Here is a 17,416-nt window from a genome sequence, read left to right as displayed (position 1 = left end):
CCCACCCCCACCACATGGCTCAGGCCCCATCTTCCTCACCATGACCGCCGCAGGAGCCCCCTCACCCAGTCTCCCCAACAGCCTCGCTGTGTCCATTCCACCCGCCACTCTGCAGCCAGGTCACTCCACTTCTCTACTTAAAGCCTCAAGAGGCTCTCTGCTGGCTTTGGCCCGGCAGCACCTGGCCACACCGCCACTCCTGGGTCTCCTCTCTATTCTCTAATGACATTGAGCTGCTTCAGGGCCCTGCAGTACTGTCCCTCCTCTGTCATGCTAACATATGAAGAGGAGGAGAACCAGCATCCGTTGGCCTGGGATGGTGGGCTGGCCCCTTCCCTCACTTCTCCATGGGGTCTTCTAGGAGAGGGTCTGGTGGTCTGGGGCCTGTCTGTCCATTTGTCCATCTTCTCTTTTCCTTTGCTCTCTTCTCCACCCCTCCATAAGGCCCAGGGAACTGGGGTGGGCCCCAGATTCTTGCTGTGGCTGAGGAGGTGTCCTCGTGGGGAAGGGAAGGAGAGACTGGCCTTGGCCTTAGGCAAGGCTGCCAACGGCTGCCTCAGTGTGAGGGGTGGAGAGTGAACACTTTTCAGCCACTGCCCGGAGAGACTCTCGGTTCTGCAGGGAAGGGTGGACATGCAGGGGTGAGGCCTTGGAGGAAGTAGCTGAGGCATTCCTGTTTTGGGAGCTAATTGGTGGCAGAGGGATGGCCAAGATGGTAGAAGCTGCAGCAGCTTTTGGGAACTGAGGGAGCTATGAAAATGAGGCTAGGTCCCTGGGGCATCAGGAAGGGTCACTTACCGTGGCACCCATCCCCTCACATTCTGACTCTCCTTCTAACCATGGCCTGAGTGAGAGGAGGGAGGTCCGATGGGCCAGGCAGGGGGGGATGGGGGCAGGAGAGGCCACATTCCTGGAGTGTTAATGATCTCTGGTCTGGGCAGGAGCTGAGCCCCCAAACCAGCTAAAAACAACAAACAGCTCCCAGGAGGGATTTGTGTCTGTCCTGAGAGTCAAGGATTTCCGCCTGACCGGATGGAGGCTGTGGCCTGTGGAGCTCTTAGCAAAGAAATTCCCCAGAGACCAGCATCCTCCTGGCCCAGAGGCATCACTTTGAGAACACCCCCTCCCCTATTCCTTTCTCTCCTCCCTCTCTAGTGCGGAAGGGTCCAGCACCCAGGAGGGGAGGCAGGCCCTTCCCCACACACCTGGGAGCGGGAAGAGGAGTCTGGGTGCATTCCTCCTCCAGCTTCCATCCTTACAACAGTCCAGCGAGTGATGCTGTTCTTGACATTTTATAAATAAGGACACCAAGGCTCAGTTACAGTAGATGTCAATAAACGTCTGACCAAACTGATAGGTGAATAAAGGAAGTGTCTGGCTAGAAGCTCCAGTCACGCTGGGCCGAGCTGCAGCTGGAACTGGGGTCTGTCTGAACCCAACCAGGATGGCTTTCCACCTCCCTGCCTGCTTCTCTCTGCAGGGCTGGACTTGAGAACTCTGGGGGCTGCCTGGAAGAAGAGGAACCATTGCTATCAGGAGATGCCCAAGTCTTAGCCCCAAGGGATAGTGAAGGAGTTAAGGGGCAGACCTCTCAGGGCTGGTACCATACACACTGCAGCCATGAAGCACCTTTCCACTTGGCTCAAACCTTCCCTCCCTGGGAGGCCTCTCCTGGCCCCAGGTGGTCCAGGAATGACCCCCTCCGGTCTCCCAGCCTCATCGATATAAACAGTATGGGAATCTACCAAAAGTCTTATTTACTCATGTTCCTCGAGGGCAGGCTCCTTAGTGAGTGCTCAATAACAGCTCTGTAAGGGGATTCCTGCAGAATTTCACCCTCCTGTGCCCTCACATGGTCTCCATCCTTTCCTCTTCCCTTCCCTCTGGGCCTCCCAGCTGGCCCGATCCAGCCTGGAACCTAGGTCTGCACCTTCCTTGGGGGTCTTCCCACAAAATCCTCAGGCAGTCCTTCCCTTTTCCCACTGGGTTCCATACACCACTCCCCTTCCCACCCACAATTCACAAAACCACACCCTGACGCTTTAAATCCTGTATTTATTGCCTGAAGCTCATTAGTATTACACAAATCACATAGATTGAGAAATTTTCTGAGAAGGTTAAAAAGACACTGCAAAGGCCCCTGGGAGTGGCTGAGGCTTGCGTGCGGGGACCTCACTCTCACTAGGCCAGGCTTGAAGATCACCCTGGGTCTGTCTACGGGCCTTTTTCCTTCTCTAGGCTCCTGCCCTTCTCCCAGGCCAGAGGCCAGAACACGAAACAAGTTGGCTCATAACCAGGAGTGAAAGGGGTCCGTCGGCCAGCTTGACTCCATGGCCAGCTTGACATCTTGCTCCCTGCACCCTCACATTGCTGTCTGGAAATGGAGGAAGGGCATCCCCAAGCCTGAGGGAATGTTTGAAGTGATCAGCGGAGGGCCAGGCAGGGACACCAGGGATGGAGAACCACTGCAGGTGTGGGTTGTGTTCTGGCACAGCTGGCCAGCCCCGCCCTGACTGTGGGTCCAGGCTCAGCCTCCGCCCCAGGCCTGAACCAATCTGCACCTCAGGTCTCCCTTCTTCTGGCCTCAGCAGAGTGGGGCATGGGTGCTGGGTGAAGGTTTCCCCTCATGCGGCTTTCCAAAGCCAGACCAGGGCCTACTGGCATAGCCCACTATCCCTCTGTCACCCTCACCCTGGGCTATCTGGATCCTTTGCCACTGCACCGCCACAGGAGCAGACCCCTTGGCTCACCTGAAGCTGCACTGGGGAGCATGACGGAAATCATCCAGGAGACAAAGCAAATAAATTATGAGATGCTGAGGCCACAGGCTGGGTTAGGGCACCCATCTCTGCCAGGCCTCCGGCAGGCGCAGGCTCGGGGAGGGGCGGTGGGGAGGCAGTTTTGGTCCCAAGATAAAGTGCACGAGGATAAGAGCCTATGATAGGTGGGAGCAGGGTGAGCCTGAAGTGAGCTTTTCAAAAGAGGACCCTGACATGCCAGCCCTAGTCCAGGCCTGGAGACCCGCATAGTGCAGCAGTCACTGGCATATTCACATTATGGTGTGATTGGCTCAAAAAGGCCTGGCCCTCCAACACCATGGCACCTCCACTCCCCCGCTGTTTTGTCCTCCAGGTTTGTCCCCCTCCTCACGGGCAGCAGGTGGGCTGCCCCTCAGGGCCATGTGCTGCAGAGCCAGCTGGTGGGCACCAGGGGCTGTCAGAGAGGCAACGGCCATGCCCACAGAAGACCCGCCTCAGCACACTTCCGCTGCCCTAAGATGCCGCCCTGCACCAGCCTCTTCCTACACATGAAGGTTCACCTCTGGCCTAAATCTCCCCTGAGGTGGAGCCCCCGGGTGAGGGAGGCTCAGGGCTGCAGGTGGAGGCTTCCATACTAGGTGGGGTCAGGAGGGGGCTGCACTGAGGCTGGAGCTTCCCCCTGGTTTGGGCCTTTCAGATGAGGCGTCACCCTGCTCACACCCTCCCCAGGCTCTGCTTCCCTCTGTACAGCTCGCTCTTCCTTCCTGGTCTGCAAATGGCAGGGAGATGGGAGCCAGCAGCAAGGGGCCTCTGAGGCTGCAGAGTGAGAGGCGACACGCAGGTATGGCCCCACCATCAGGCCCAGGCATCTATGTTACCTCCTCCTCCAGAACTGTAAAGTGTTTGGCAAAGGTCAACTGCTCCCGGGATATGGGGTCACATACAGAAGGCAAGGTCCAGGTTCTGAGGCCAACCGCTGGTCCAAAGGGGCCTGCGCCCTTCCCAGTCCAGAGTCCACACTGGGGACATGCCCAGGATGACCAGCATCTGAGCGGGACAGGCAAAGATGAGGTCTTGCTGGAGGAGCCAGGGGGAACCCCTTGATCCAGTCTTCTGGTTTCAGACAGGGAGTGGAGGCTCAGAGAAGGGAATGAACTCGTCCGACATCTCAATGCCATTTAGTGCCAGAGCCAGGGCCCACTGCTCCTCGGTTGATGCTGCTTCTCTGATAGGTGTCTAAGGAGCTGGCCTAGGCGTTCTCAGGCATGAGACCTTCCCGCTTAGAATGGGATGGGATGGGGCAGGCAGCCTTGGTGGCTGGAGAAGCTCCCCAGAAGGCAGCCAGCCCAGTTCCAGCCCCACTCTCAGCCCGAGTACCCAGCATCCAGCCTGGGGCCTGGAAGGAGGATCTTCTTGAAGAAGCCAAGCGCAGGTCCACGGTTCCTGCCAAGCGCCATTCCTTCTTGGGGCTTCCTGCCTGGAGCTGGGGTCGCTTCAGGAGCCCTGAATCAGTGAGAGCTCCACAAAGGGGGACTCTAGCTCCAGGGTCACCCAGTTTCACTCAGAGGGACTGGTTCTGCAGCTCTGGAATGGATGTGGCCTGGCTACATTCAGAGCCAGCTGCCCACAGAATCTTGCAGAGGACTCCAGTGCTCCCTGATTCCCTGGGCCACTTCCTGAGGACCTAGTCACGGCTAGTTCATCCTGTGGGGTGCAGACCACCTTCTCTCCCCTCCCCACGCCAGCCTAGGGAGTCATCTGGGCTGGTCATTGTAATATCCTAAATTTATCAGCCTGGCCACCAAACCAACCCAACTCCAGGCCTAATCTGGCTCCCCCCACCTGTCCTCCTGCCACTTCTGGTCAGCTGAAACTAAGGCTCAGATTTGATTCTGATAAAAAATAAAAATAAAAAAGAAACCAAAGTATAAAAGGATTCTAATTCTACCCCATGGGCACTCTACAATTTTTCAGCTTCACACATAATTGTGCTGAGTGGAGTTCTGACAACCCCACGTAAGGCCCAGAAATGCACTTGATTTTTTTTTTTGTAGGAAATGTGTTAGAACTCCTCTCCCTATGTTAAAATGTGAATGGTCAGTCTCCCTCCACTGCAGGTGAAGCACCCTCCCAGGGGGCCCAGGACTGCTGGGGTCAGCGTGCTGCTCCCTGCAGGTGCAGCCGTGAGTCCACAGCCCTGCCCCTCAGCTCCCCGGCTGCACAGTGCTCCATCCCCAGGCCGCTGACCACACTCACAGCCCCTTGTTGTACACCACTGTCCGGCTGCTCGTGGCCTGGGCTATCTCCGGCTCTAACTGGGATGTTTCAATCTGTAGAGAGAGAATAGAGAGGAAAAGTGGGGGAGTGGGAAGGGGCAAATAGTGGGGCTGGGAGATGCAGTGAGGACCACCCTGGGCTCCAGAGCCCTGCCCTCTGCACCACCATGTCCACCCCAGCCAGGGCTCACGTGCCCTACCTAGTGACACATCTTCCTTCTCCACTGCCCTCCCGCCACGGGGCTCAGAGCATCCCTTCCAGCCCAGATCCGGCCTCTTTCTTTTGACGGTGTGTCCACGTGGGTGGACATCCTACACATCGGCCTCTGAGCTCTGCATCTCCCTCACCTCCAAGAACCATGTCTGCCGCACTGCAGACCCCCCACAGCCCCCCACAGGGCCATCCCCTGGACCTGATCACCACCCAGGGCTGCCCCACCTCCTTCCATCCAAACGCCACCCTCCTGGGCTCCTCAGTCCCCTTTCTAGCACCCCACTCACTCCTGCTTCTCTGTTTCCAGTCCCCTAGACCTCAGCACCCACACTCCCACCACTCAGTCTTTACATCTTCCCCTGCAACCCGAACTCCAGGGGCCATCCCTTCAGCTACTCCCTAGCCCAAGGGTCCCTCCCATGCTGCTGGCAGAAGCCCTGCTTTGGAGAACCCCACCATGCACCCCACTCCTACTTGAACCTGACCATGTAATGGAGACCCTCAAAATTCCCTGTCCTTGACTTTGGCTGGACCCCCAACCAGTGGACAACCACCCTGCCCCTGCCCCCAGAGCCAGGTCAGCTCCCTTGCCCACTCTCCAGAGGCCACCGGACACCTGCTCTGCTCTCCTCTCCTCAGCCACCCTAACCCCTGTTACCACGCATCCCGGGCAGGTGAGACTTCCTCTTATTCAGGGAAAAAGCTGAAGGTGTCAGAGGAGAACCCCTCAGCTTCTCATCGTCAAACACGCTGCCTCCCGTGTCCATGCACGGCTTTCCACCTGCCCTCCTACCCCACAGCTGCCATCCCTCCCCTCACAGGACAGGACCCCATCTGGCTCCACCTCCCCTGTCCACTCCGGGGCCCCTCCTGGGTCATCCTCCCTCTCTCCCACTTTTGCCCATTAGTGTTCCACACACAGGAACCTTCTCTGATGACACCTCCCCTTCATCCCGAGGCAGGCCCAGCTACTACCTGGTCTCTCTCCTCCCCAGCAGCTACGTTTCTTTAAAAAACTTAGTCTACACTGGCTGTGTCCACCTCCTTCCCTCCCACTGACTTTTCAACCCACAATAAATCTGGCTTCTGTTCTCACCACACTCCAGAAAAATCTCTCTCTCCAAGGTCACTGCCACCCCCCACTTCACGACACCCACTGCATGGTCCTTGGGGTCGTTGGGGCTGGGCCTGGCTGGACCCTCTTCTCTGCACATGCCCTGGGTTACCCCCACACCAGAGTTCTCCAGCCTTGTTTCTCCCTGGAGCCTCAGGTTCACAGCCGCCTGCCTGCCAGACTTTGCTGTGGACGTCTCACAGGTGCCTGAACTTAACCCACCTGAAATGGAACTGAACCCGCCCTCTCCCCCAGGCCCACTCAGCTCTCCATCTCGGGAATGACGCTGCCATCCAGTGGTGCTCTGCCCAAAGACTCTGGGGCCTCTTTGCGTCCTCTCCCCGTCCCTCCCGGCAAGGTCTCATCCAGTCCAGTCCGTCCCCAGCCACAGCCAGTGCTGGCCTTCTAAACTGCAAGTCTTCCCATGCCTCTCTTCACTGTGAAATGGCTCCAGGGCACCCTGATCCTCAGGGATCAAGTCAGACTCCTGTACCACCCTGCCCCTTGGACTGGAGACACAGGGCACATGGACTGATTTTGGTTCCTGGCACACCCTGGGCTCTGTCCCCACTCCAGTCTTTGCCTGAGTTGTCCAGAGACGCCCCGTCCTACTTCCATTCCTGCCCCCACTCTGCTCTCCCGTCTTCAGCTCATCTTTCTTGTCTCAGCTTTAGACACCTTCCCTCCCGCAGGCTGGGCGTGGCCACTTCTGTGGCCCCCATAGCTCCCTGAACTTCTCATATCCCCAGCTCTCCACATGAGATCACAAGCTCCCTGAGGCAGCGGGCGTGCGGATCTGGCTCGGCCCTGCGTCCTCAAAGCCTGGCACAATGCTGGTCCGCAGTAGGTGCTCCCTCAGTGTGCAGTACATGGGCAGAAAGAAAAGAGCCAGTAAGCACTGGAAGACGGGATCCCCCTGGAGGTACCACATCAGCCCTGATGTTGGGCTTTATCTCCAGGGACTGAGCCCATGGGGATGCCTGAACCCCTAACTTGAGGGGGGCAGGTGAGAAAGACACTACCACAGTGAGAAGGTCCCCGCCAGACATTTGCCCTGGACAGAGTCGAGGAGGCACCAGGCCTCTTGCAACGTAGGTTGGTTGAACTTGGTTCTAGGCACCCGCCATATGTCAAGATGTGGCAACCCTGGGAAGTGGGCAGAAGGTGGTACAGGCCGGCCTGGCCTTCGGAGAGCTCTGTCACATCCGGGCTGTGCACACTGGAGTCCACACAAGAGGGAGTGTGCTGAGGACTAGAGCTGGTGGGCACAGTGGGAGAAGAGGGGACCCTTCCTCTGTAGTCCCTGGTGCCCCATTACCCAAGTCTGGTCACCCGAGAGGGCCAACAGAAGAGAGCTAAGCTGAGGGCCCAGGCCTCTTCCCCACCCCTTCTTCTCAAACCACCTTCTCCCACCCTACCCCTGCCACCCCCAGTCCCCTCCACCCTGCCGGCTCCCCTCGTCCCCATGCTGCCACTGACACAATGCACAGCGCCCACGCTTAAAAATCTAAATGCTTTTGAAAATGTTTAACCTAGTTAGACAAATTAGCAAAAATTTGTGCAAAACAATTTAGGTATTTAAAATATTCAATGTTTTTAAAAAACTGGAAAACTGTTCTTAGCTTTCAGCTGCAAAAACCAACAAAATATAACATCCCAGCAATCTTACCATGAGGTGTAACATAACCCTTCGGGAAAGCTGTTAAACAGCTACTGAGGCATCCTGGGAAATAGCACTTCATTTATTCAAATGCACATATGTCAGGCTTTTGCACCATATGTCATTCCAAGCTATTTACAGTAATAATTAAATCTTAATCAACGTTTAACCTCTGTAAAATGTTTGAAGAATCCTAATCACCCTTCAGACTGCACTAATGAAGGAGAAATATATAAACATAAAAGGAAAATGATGCATAGATATCACGCTGGAAAGAACAGTAATTGCAAAATTGTATTTCTTTTAAATATAATCAGTAAATGATGTAAAGTAAGCCAAGGAGTATTTTAAGTTAAGACATCTTGGATGTCAGAGGTGTGAGCAGCTAATTTTGTTCTGCTACCCATAACAGATGTAGCATATTTTATTTTAGTGCCATTATTAGCAACTTCCCATGCCGGCTTTCACTGAAGCACTGAGGCCCACATTAAAATCAGAGAGGCTGCTCAGCACCACCGTGGAGGACCATGGCCCAGGGCCACGGCCCACTGTGCCCACTCCCTAGAGCATGCTGGCCCGGGGGAGACCGAGGCCCCCTCCTCCTGGTATCCCGTCTCCCCTGGGCTCCCCACCACACACAGGGCAGCAGGTAGGAGCAGGGGGAGATGCAGCGGGTGGGAAGGCTCCTGGGGGAGGTGGCTGAGGGATCAGGAATGGGGGCCCCGGGACAGAGCTGGCATCCTAGGCTTCCTCTCTCATTTCAAGTCAATCCACCCTCATGTCAGCAGATGTTGATGGTCGCCAACTCCAGACACCCAGGCTGGGTACACAGAGGGGGACAAGACCAGTTCATGCCCTCGAGAAGCTTAAAGTCTAGAGAGGAGTTGGCTGGTGAGAGCAGATGGAGTCCGGAGAGACAAGCAGAGTGCCATGGCAACTGGGGAGGGGCTGGGAGTTCCAATGTATTGATGAGGCAACAAGGAAGGAAGACTTCTCAGAGGAGGTAAGACAGGAAGAGAATGGAGAATTTTGATCAGAAAGGGCAGGCCAAGCTTGCTGGGTGAAGAAAAAACTATTAGCTGGCTAGCACGGCCTGTGTCAGGGAGGTAGGGCAATGTTGGACATGGAAACGTGGCAGGAAATGGAGGTGCGGCTGGGACAGGCAGAATCTTGTATGCTACATGAAGGTGTCAGCATTTTCTCTGAGGGCAACAGGGAGCCACAGAAGGACTTTGAGCAGGAGTGGACCATAACCCAGATTGTTTTTATTTTTATTTTTTCTTGAGATAGGATCTCGCTCTGTCACCCAGGCTGGGGTGCAGTAGTGTGATTGCAGCTCACTGCAGCCTGGAACTCCTGGGCTCAAGCCATCCTCTTGCCTCAGCCTCCTGAGTAGCTAGGACTACAGGCATGTGCCACCATGCCTGGCTAAGTTTTAAATTGTTTTATAGAGACAGGGTCTTGCTATGTTGCCCAGGCTGATCTTCAACTCTTGGCCTCAAATGATCCTCCACCTTAGCCTTTCAAAGTGTTGGGATTACAGGCGTGAGCCACTGTGCCTGGCCTTAGACTGTCTTAGAAAGGTCTCTCTTGGGATGCTGGGTGTGGAGGATGGACTGGAGGGGTAAGGAGGGGGTGGGGAGGCCTCCTGGGGAGCATCTGTGGGAATCAGAGAAGTGCCAGGTCCTGCCCTATGATGCTGTGAGTGGGGGCAGACAGGAGGAGCCTTTCTGAAGATGAAATCCACAGGAGTTGATGACCAATTCCACGTGGGGGTGAGAGGGAGGTGTTGAGGATGACTGTGCGTTGGATGACTCCTAATTCTAGCTCAGGAGCTGGGGTGGCTGGTGACGCCATTCTCAGAGGGAGGGAATATGGGAGGGGATGGGCCAGGGTTGGGGGTGGTAGGCTCACGGTGGCCACATTGAGTCTGGGGTGCCAGTGTGTTCCCCAGGTGGAGAGGCCCAGAGGCAGATGGGTCCAGGGCTCTGGAGCTCTGGGCAGGAGAAAGCGCCCGGGATGTGTGAGCATAGCCAGAGCCTTCAGAGTGGAGGAGCTCACCCAGGGAAGCAGATGGAGGGGTGGGTGCCAAGGCCTGGGGAACAGGCACACTTGAAGGGCAAGTGAAGGGAACAAGCCCGTGATGGTGGCCTTGGGGGACCAGCCCAAGGAGCGGACGCAATGACAGGGGGTGCTGCAAACACTGAGCAGCCCTGAGCGTCAGACAGTTTTCTGAGACTTGTCCCAATGAGGGCTGAGAGGCTTTGGTCTTGGCAACTGGATTTCAGTGACTCCCTGGGGTCCACGTTGCCCGACCCCCCACCTCGTGCTGATCCTGGTTCACAGCCTCTCACTCTATCCCAGGCCAACTCAACTGGTCATTTGTTAGGACCCCTCCAGCTCTCTGGTCATGGCCAGGTGTTGGGTCAATGGCTACCATTGAGTTGCCTGCTCACTTATACGTGATGTTTCCTCCCCGTCCACCAAAAACTAAGTGTCTCCCCTTGAAGACCACCTCTCAGAGGTAAGTGTGGGGCCAAGTTTTCTCCAAGGGCACATCCAGGGTCTTGCCTGGCAGTGGCCTCTGGACCCATGGGTAAGTGAAAGTGACTGAGGTCTGAGCAAGGGCAATAGAGTATCCCCTCCTGCTACCCAGCCAGCTCCACCCCAAAGAAGGCCACAGCCCCAGGGTAGTGGGTTGAGGGGCAGGGACTTGGCTGTGACCACAAACTGGCTCTGACGGGCCTTCTCTGGGGATAAGGTGATGAGGAGAGAGGACAAGGAGTGGCCACAGGGAGAAGAAGTGGCCCAGCCCCAGGCAGCCAGCTGAGGGCAGGCTGGAATCCGTGGCCCGTCTCTTCCATCTGGCAGGCTCCTCCCCAGGCACCTGAGAGCCAGTCAGCAGGGGTTCCCGAGGGAGGGGGTGCCTGGGATGGAAAACCAAAGCCCTGAAGGGCAGGGGCTGCAGGGACCATGGAGCACTGGCTGATGGTCGCCCCCGCCACAGAAGTGGGCTGCCAGGATCACCCTGCCCTGCCATGAAGGAAGCAATGCCACCTTGCTAGCGCTCCCTGACTCCCAGGCAGAACCTGCACACCAGCTCCCAGCCAGCCTCCTCAGGATATGCCCCTCTCCGTATCAGAGTGCCACCCCATCCTCCCCACCCCACTCAGACCTTGCTGACCCTCCAAGAGATATTCCCAGACATGGAGCATCCTATTCAGCATCTCCCCAGCCTCCCAGGCACCCTAAGGCCCAGCTAGAACAGCCAAGCACCTTCCCTTGTGGCGTGGGAAGGGTTAACCTTGAGCTATTTGTCTGTCTCTTGGCTCACTGTGGGTGGGGGGCTAGAGTCAGGAATGCATCTGGGGCCACCTCTGCCTCTACAGCCTGGGAGCGCACACACACCTGCAGCCAGGCCAGCAGATAGTTTACATATTTGAACCTGGAGCTAAGGTGCGGAGACATAAACAGGAAACTGGATACCCAGCCTGTGCCCCATTCTCCGGGGCTTTTACCCACTACAAAGAACTTCCTCCTCCTGGCCTTTCTTCTGATGGCTTTTCTGCCTCCTTTTCAAAGGCACGGGGCTAGTGGGGGTGGGGTGTTCGGTGTGACCCTGTGACATAGCTCAAAGCCACCACCTGCTCCTGGCCACGGGTCTGGGCTTCTGAGGGTCTGCAGAAGGTGGCGACATTGACACAGGGCCCAAAGCCTATGCAGGCACCTGGCTGACCCTTTGTGCCTGAGGCCTCTGCCAGGCCTGGGACCACTTTGTCCACTGGGCACAACATCCCATCTTACCAGGGCTGGGCAGGCCTCACGTCCTGCTCCGACACACACACATCCAGGCCCCACCTTTGGGAGAGCTATCTTGAGTGTCCTTGGAGGGCAGACACATTAGGCTGGGGCTGGGGAGCAGCTGAGGCCTAAGTCTAGAGCCCTGGACCCCTGAGTTAGGCCTCTGGTGCCAGCTCTGGGCTCCCACTACCTTCTCAGTGGAAGAACCCTCTGCTGGACACTCCAGGCCTTCTGGGACTTTCTCCAGCTTCTTCACCCATCAACTGTTGTCCATTTTCTTTACATTCTAAGTATACACTTTGAGCCTTGAGTCCAGGCTATATTCTGACCCTCTAAGGCTGCCTCCTCCAGGAAGCCTCCCTTGATCTTCTTAGACCAAATCCATTGCTGCTGCCTCTGGTATCCCCAGCACATGCTTTGATCTCCATCCCATCCCCAGGCACAGGCTCATTTGCACTCTAAACAGGGGTGATTACAGTAGTCCCCCACCCCACCCCACGGTGAGCCGCTCCAGGCAGCTCGGTATCCCTGTGCACTGTGCACAGTAGGTCCTCAGTAACAGTTGAGTTAAATGACACTGAAGTGCCTCTTGGGCAAGAATCCTGTCTTACACTTTTCCGGCTCCCTTGTGCTATGTGTACCCAGCAAGTGCTCAGACCACATCCCGCCCCCTACCATCTTGGAGCTTTGCACCATTCCTGGGTGCCCTCTGGTGGACCAATCTCAGAATCACTCTCTGTCCTCTATCATCTCAGCTTTGAGGCCTCAGTTTCCCCACATGTATGCTGGGAAGATTTTCTAAGATCTCCTGGTGCCAGGATGAGGATTATATCACAAAATGGATAGGATGGCCCTTTGGAGGCTTAGAAAACCTGTGTGATGCTGTGTAAAGAGGACGGGACACAGGGTTCCCACACTCAGTCCCAGCCCTGCTCACTCAGCTCACAGGGCTGAGCCTTGCTGCAGGCCAGGCATGCTCCACTTTGCACGTATTAATGCCTTTAATGGAAGCTCTGCACAACCAAGCCTTCTCCCTCCCTGTCCTGGATTCAGCTAGGTGTCATGAAAGGTCCTGAAAAGGAGACCTGCGGGGGAAAGGCTGTCAGGCAGCCCCGCCAAGGTCCGCCATCCGGGCATGTGTGCATGTTCTTGCGTGCACGTGTATGTGTGCGAGCCTGTGTGCACGCGCAGGTTTGGGGTGGGGGTGTGGGGAACAGGCAACATGACAGGTGGCGTTGGCGTTCCTGGGCTCTGAGCGGCTTTGCCATTCCCATCCGTCCCTCCTGGGGGGTCCTGTGGGCAAACTCCAAGAAAGCAGCGGGCGGGGAGGCAGCAGATTTCTGACGGCAAAAATAGCCCACTTTAGAGTTCAGTAGGGACTGATTAAACCAGTAAACGAGAAAAACCCCAAACAAACATCTCCAAGCAAAGTAGGAGATGGATTTGAGACTGGAGGGGAGGAGGCTGCTGCTCTGGGAGACACTGAATACTGCTGTAGACTCAGGAGGGATGCAATGGACCCGAGACATTGTCTCTGGCCTCACATCAACCCTGCAAGAGTGGGAGAAGCAGGGACCAACAAAGTCAAGGTGAACCCAGATGAGCCACGCTCTGTACTAGGTGTTGATACAGAGCACCAGTTCTCAGCCACAGGGACATCTTGTGTCAGGGAAGGCAGAAAGGTCTATTGTCCCAAGAGGAAAGATGGAACACCGAAAACACACCACCAGAGCCTACACAGGAGAGGTAAGACAGATCCTGGTGGGGGAGATCAGCGAGGACTTCCTGGAGGAGGAGCCATTTCTAGAACAGCTTGAATGTGGACTCACATTCCAGCTTATTCCCAACTCTTCTCCATTCTTGGTTGGGGGTCCAAATACTTTCTCAAAGAAAGGGAGATAAGCTGGGGGGACCTTTGCTTCTGATGGCTTACAGCTGTCTAGCCAGGCTGGTTCATCAAAACCACCATTTTCATCAGGGCTGGTAAGAGGGTGGAGATAGTGGAGGTTCTGGTACCCACTGAGGGTACCCACATTTTCGCCCATACAGGGAGGTATGCCTCTCTGTTTCTTAACCCTGAAAGCTGTAAGTGGGAAGGCAGGAAGGAGTATGGGGTGGTTGAGGTTGGCCCTCCTGCCTCATCTACCACATGGCCTCTAAGAGCCACTCTCTGGGGCCAGGAAGAGACATGGCTCATAAATCGTGCTGAGGAATGATGGGAAGGCTTTAGCCTTCCTCAGAACATGGCTTCTAATCCCCAGAACCCTCTACAGCTGAGGTGAGTAGGGGCTCAGCTGAGAGGGAGGGACCTGGGGAGTTCCCAGGGCTGACATGGGAGGCTCAGAGCAGGAAGCCCTGGCCCCAGGGGACTCTTAGGCTGTCTTTTCTTCTAGTCAAGGTGCTTGGCAAAAGCTAGAAGGGGGAGGAACAGGTGGTGAGGGTACAGGGGGAGGCCCGTTCTCTGCTGAGGCCTCAGGGAAGGCAGAGGGCAGAGGCCAACAAACCAACAAGACAGCCAGCAGGGGACAGGCCCACAGGAAATAAGCCTCCTGGCCAGTGAACCTCACTCCTGCCCCCAGGGGCTCATGCAACAGCTGAGGCAGGGAAGAGACACATGCTCATAGCCTCCAGCCCCTACAAGGGTGGCCCAGGGCCCTCTCCCCTGCCTGCAGCCCCAGCCAGGAGGCACACTGTCCAATCTCTCATCCCTACCCCAGACCCACAGCCGCAGGGAGAACAAAGGAGCCACTGAGGGTCTAGGGGCCATAAGACACATTCCCAGGAAGGCCAAGGCCCTGCCCACTCGCCATGCCCAGACCCAGAGGGTGGCTCCCAGAGGGCACACTCTTGCTGCAGGCCGGGCACCTGAGGGGCAGCATGTAACTCAAGGGGACTCACTCAGTCCACTGTCTAGCACCAGGGCCCTGTCTTGAGTTTTCACTTTCCTAATCTTACTGGGAGAAACTTAGTTCTTACAGGAAGAAACTTAGTTCCAACACCTCATCTTCCAGCTGGGGAAACTGAGGTCTTTGAGGTTAAGACCCAAGGTCATATGGAGAGTTGAGGCAGAGGGATGCCAGCCAGAGGGGCAGAGGGCAGGCCTTGGGGCCACGGGACGGCCCCTCCACCCCAACATCACCTAGGGACGGGGTCGAGCTCCCCGCTGCCCCCCACTCCCCACACCTCACTCATCCACAGACAAGCCCCACCTTCTGTGGACACATTTCAACCTCACCAAATCAGCTAATTATTGACAGTTGGTGAAGAGGAGATTTCACTTTTTCCTCCTGTTAAACTGCTCCTAATTAGTTCCCTGTCACCACGGCTGGCTCGCCCGCCCGCCGCCCGCCCGTTCACGCAGTAATCCCGCTGCACAGTGCCTCATTAACCTTTTGCTCCTCTCCTGCCGCCTGCCAACAAGATGAAGACAAAAACAGATTGTTGAACAATGGCTCCGGCTTGTATGCGCAGCCCCATTCCCCAGCCCCCGAGCTCCCAGGGGAAGAGTGGGGAAAAGAGAGGGGACTGGGGTGGGGGAGAGCCCCAGAGGAATCAAGGAAGGGAGAAAGAGGCACAAAGAAAGACTGAAGCAGAAACAGAGGCAGGGACGTGGGGAGGGGCCTTGGCCAAGGTAGTGTTTCTTGCTCCAGAGAGACATGAGGTTCATTAAACAGGATTGGAAGTGCTCCCAGGTAGGGAACACCGGCTGTCAGAGTTAGAGGGACATTTGCCACCACCCGCTCCAGCCTCTTGTGGTAGCCAAGCCCATGTTTCCAGACACTGGACCCTGCATATCTCCCTCAAGGGACCTGCGGCCCCAGTGTATGTCTGTGTTGCGGTGGGGAGGACAGAGAGGACCCCATGTGCTTGGAATCCACAGCCCCAATCACCAAAGCGGGCAACGCCAGAAAGGCCACCACAGTCTGGCCCTACCACAAGGGAGACCAGCACCAGCCCCATCTACATACAGTGGCCCCGGCAAGCTGCAGCGCAGCCTCTGCTTTAGTTCCTCCATGACCTGTGCCGTCACCTGACAGTTCTTGTTTATTGAGTTTTGTCTCCACCACCAGGAGGGAGGTTCGCTGAGACCACAGGGCTCCTACGTGGCCATCCTGGTAACAAGAGAAAGGGGAAAGTGCCCAGGCTTCCTGGGGCAGGGAGCAGATTCTGGGTGTGATGGGCCCGTCCCTGTTTGGGGACAGGCTGGTGGGGCAGGCCTACAGCAGTAACCTCCAGATCCACCAGATCCGCCAGGGCAAACCCTGTACTCCCTGCATGGGCAAGAGGACTGGGGTCCAGAAGGGAGCCCAAGCCCTGTTCCCCAGTTCTCACAACAACAGGAGGTTCCCTGCCCTACCTGTTGGCCCTTTAGCCTCCCTCCAGCCCCTCTACCGCCCAGCCCCTTCCTTGGCTCTGGGTTGGAAAAGACAAACACTTACTCCAAAAGGTCCCTGTGAAAATGCACAGATTTCCCGTGGAGGGGAGGACGGCTGGGTGAGGGCACTGGGATGTTCCTGCTGATAAATTAGCAGCAAGCAGTCTGCAGCCCAGAAGTGGGCCTCCTCTTTCTATAGTGAGGTGTGGGTGGGCTGGGGAGGATCACAGAATCCTTCTGCCTCGGTACAAAGCCTGCTCCATCGTCACCAACTTTGGATCTTGGACAAGGTACTTAAACTCAATGTGCCTCAGTTTCCTCATTGGTAAACAAGAAGTATTGGTACCTACCTTGGAGAATTCTCAGGATCTAGGCCCCCATTTCTCTACCACAGCCAGGTAGCCCCCTCTACTCACTGGACCCAGGGACTCCACAGAGGCCATGCCTTCCTGCCTTGGACTCTGGGCATTCCTTCCCCATCATTGCCCTCTCTCCAAGCCCCCCAACCTCTATCTCACAATTTCTTTGCTGTTCTCCCACACTTCCCCATCCCTGAGCTCAATTCTTTGAACAAAGAAAAAACTGACTACCATGTTGCCTCCTAGACTGCCATGTCTAGCTATGCCACCTAAGTCTCCTCCACTCCTTCTAGTCCTCTCTGCACTCGCCCACTCGGCAGAAAGCCCCTCCTCTTTGAATCGCCCGAGTCCTCAGCTTCCATGAAGCTACTCCATCCGGGTTCTCCCTGTGCCCTTGGCTGCTTCTTCCCCTTCTTGATGGTTTTTATTTCCTCCTATAGTTGACTGCATCCCCTTTCTCAACTTCAACTCCCCCCATGCACTGAAGGTTCCGTATCTCCGGCCAAACTCTCTCCCCAGAACCATCTGACTGTCTAGGAATCATCTTTTGATGTTCAATGATTTAGACTTAAAGGGCATTAGGAAGACTTAATACAGTAAGGCACACCGAGCTCCCAGCATGCTGCCTGGTCCAATAGATATCTGGCAAATGGTAGCCATTATTATTTGCAATTTGACCCTCAGTACCATTTTAATAGGCAGAAAAGAGCAGGCAAAACTCTCCCCCAGGAACTGAAGGAAGGATTGAAGTCCTTGCCTTAATCTCTGGGGTCAGTGAGTTGGAAACTCCACACCAATCACTGCAGGTCAGCCATTCTAGGAACTAGTTCCTAAATTCTATCTCCGAGTCCCCTGATT

The 17,416-nt window shown here is 56.0% G+C and overlaps 1 protein-coding gene across 1 annotated transcript in view; it reads right to left on the bottom strand.

Moving 5' to 3' along the window:
- Positions 1-2,035: 2,035 nt before the first annotated feature.
- The window catches only part of SFXN5 (sideroflexin 5), a 130,706-nt gene continuing 115,325 nt past the window's right edge, over positions 2,036-17,416 (bottom strand). The window contains exon 14 of the mRNA XM_011945175.1: positions 2,036-5,089. Within this exon, the coding sequence (XP_011800565.1) occupies positions 5,012-5,089 (78 nt within the window). The 3' untranslated portion in view covers positions 2,036-5,011. The remainder of the gene's footprint in view (positions 5,090-17,416) is intronic.

The sequence above is a fragment of the Colobus angolensis genome, unplaced genomic scaffold, assembly GCF_000951035.1.
Source record: "Colobus angolensis palliatus isolate OR3802 unplaced genomic scaffold, Cang.pa_1.0 Scaffold24, whole genome shotgun sequence".
In the NCBI taxonomy this organism is placed as follows: domain Eukaryota; kingdom Metazoa; phylum Chordata; class Mammalia; order Primates; family Cercopithecidae; genus Colobus; species Colobus angolensis.
The sequence above is the reverse complement of the archived record's forward strand: the minus strand, read 5'-3'. Positions and strand labels throughout refer to the sequence as shown.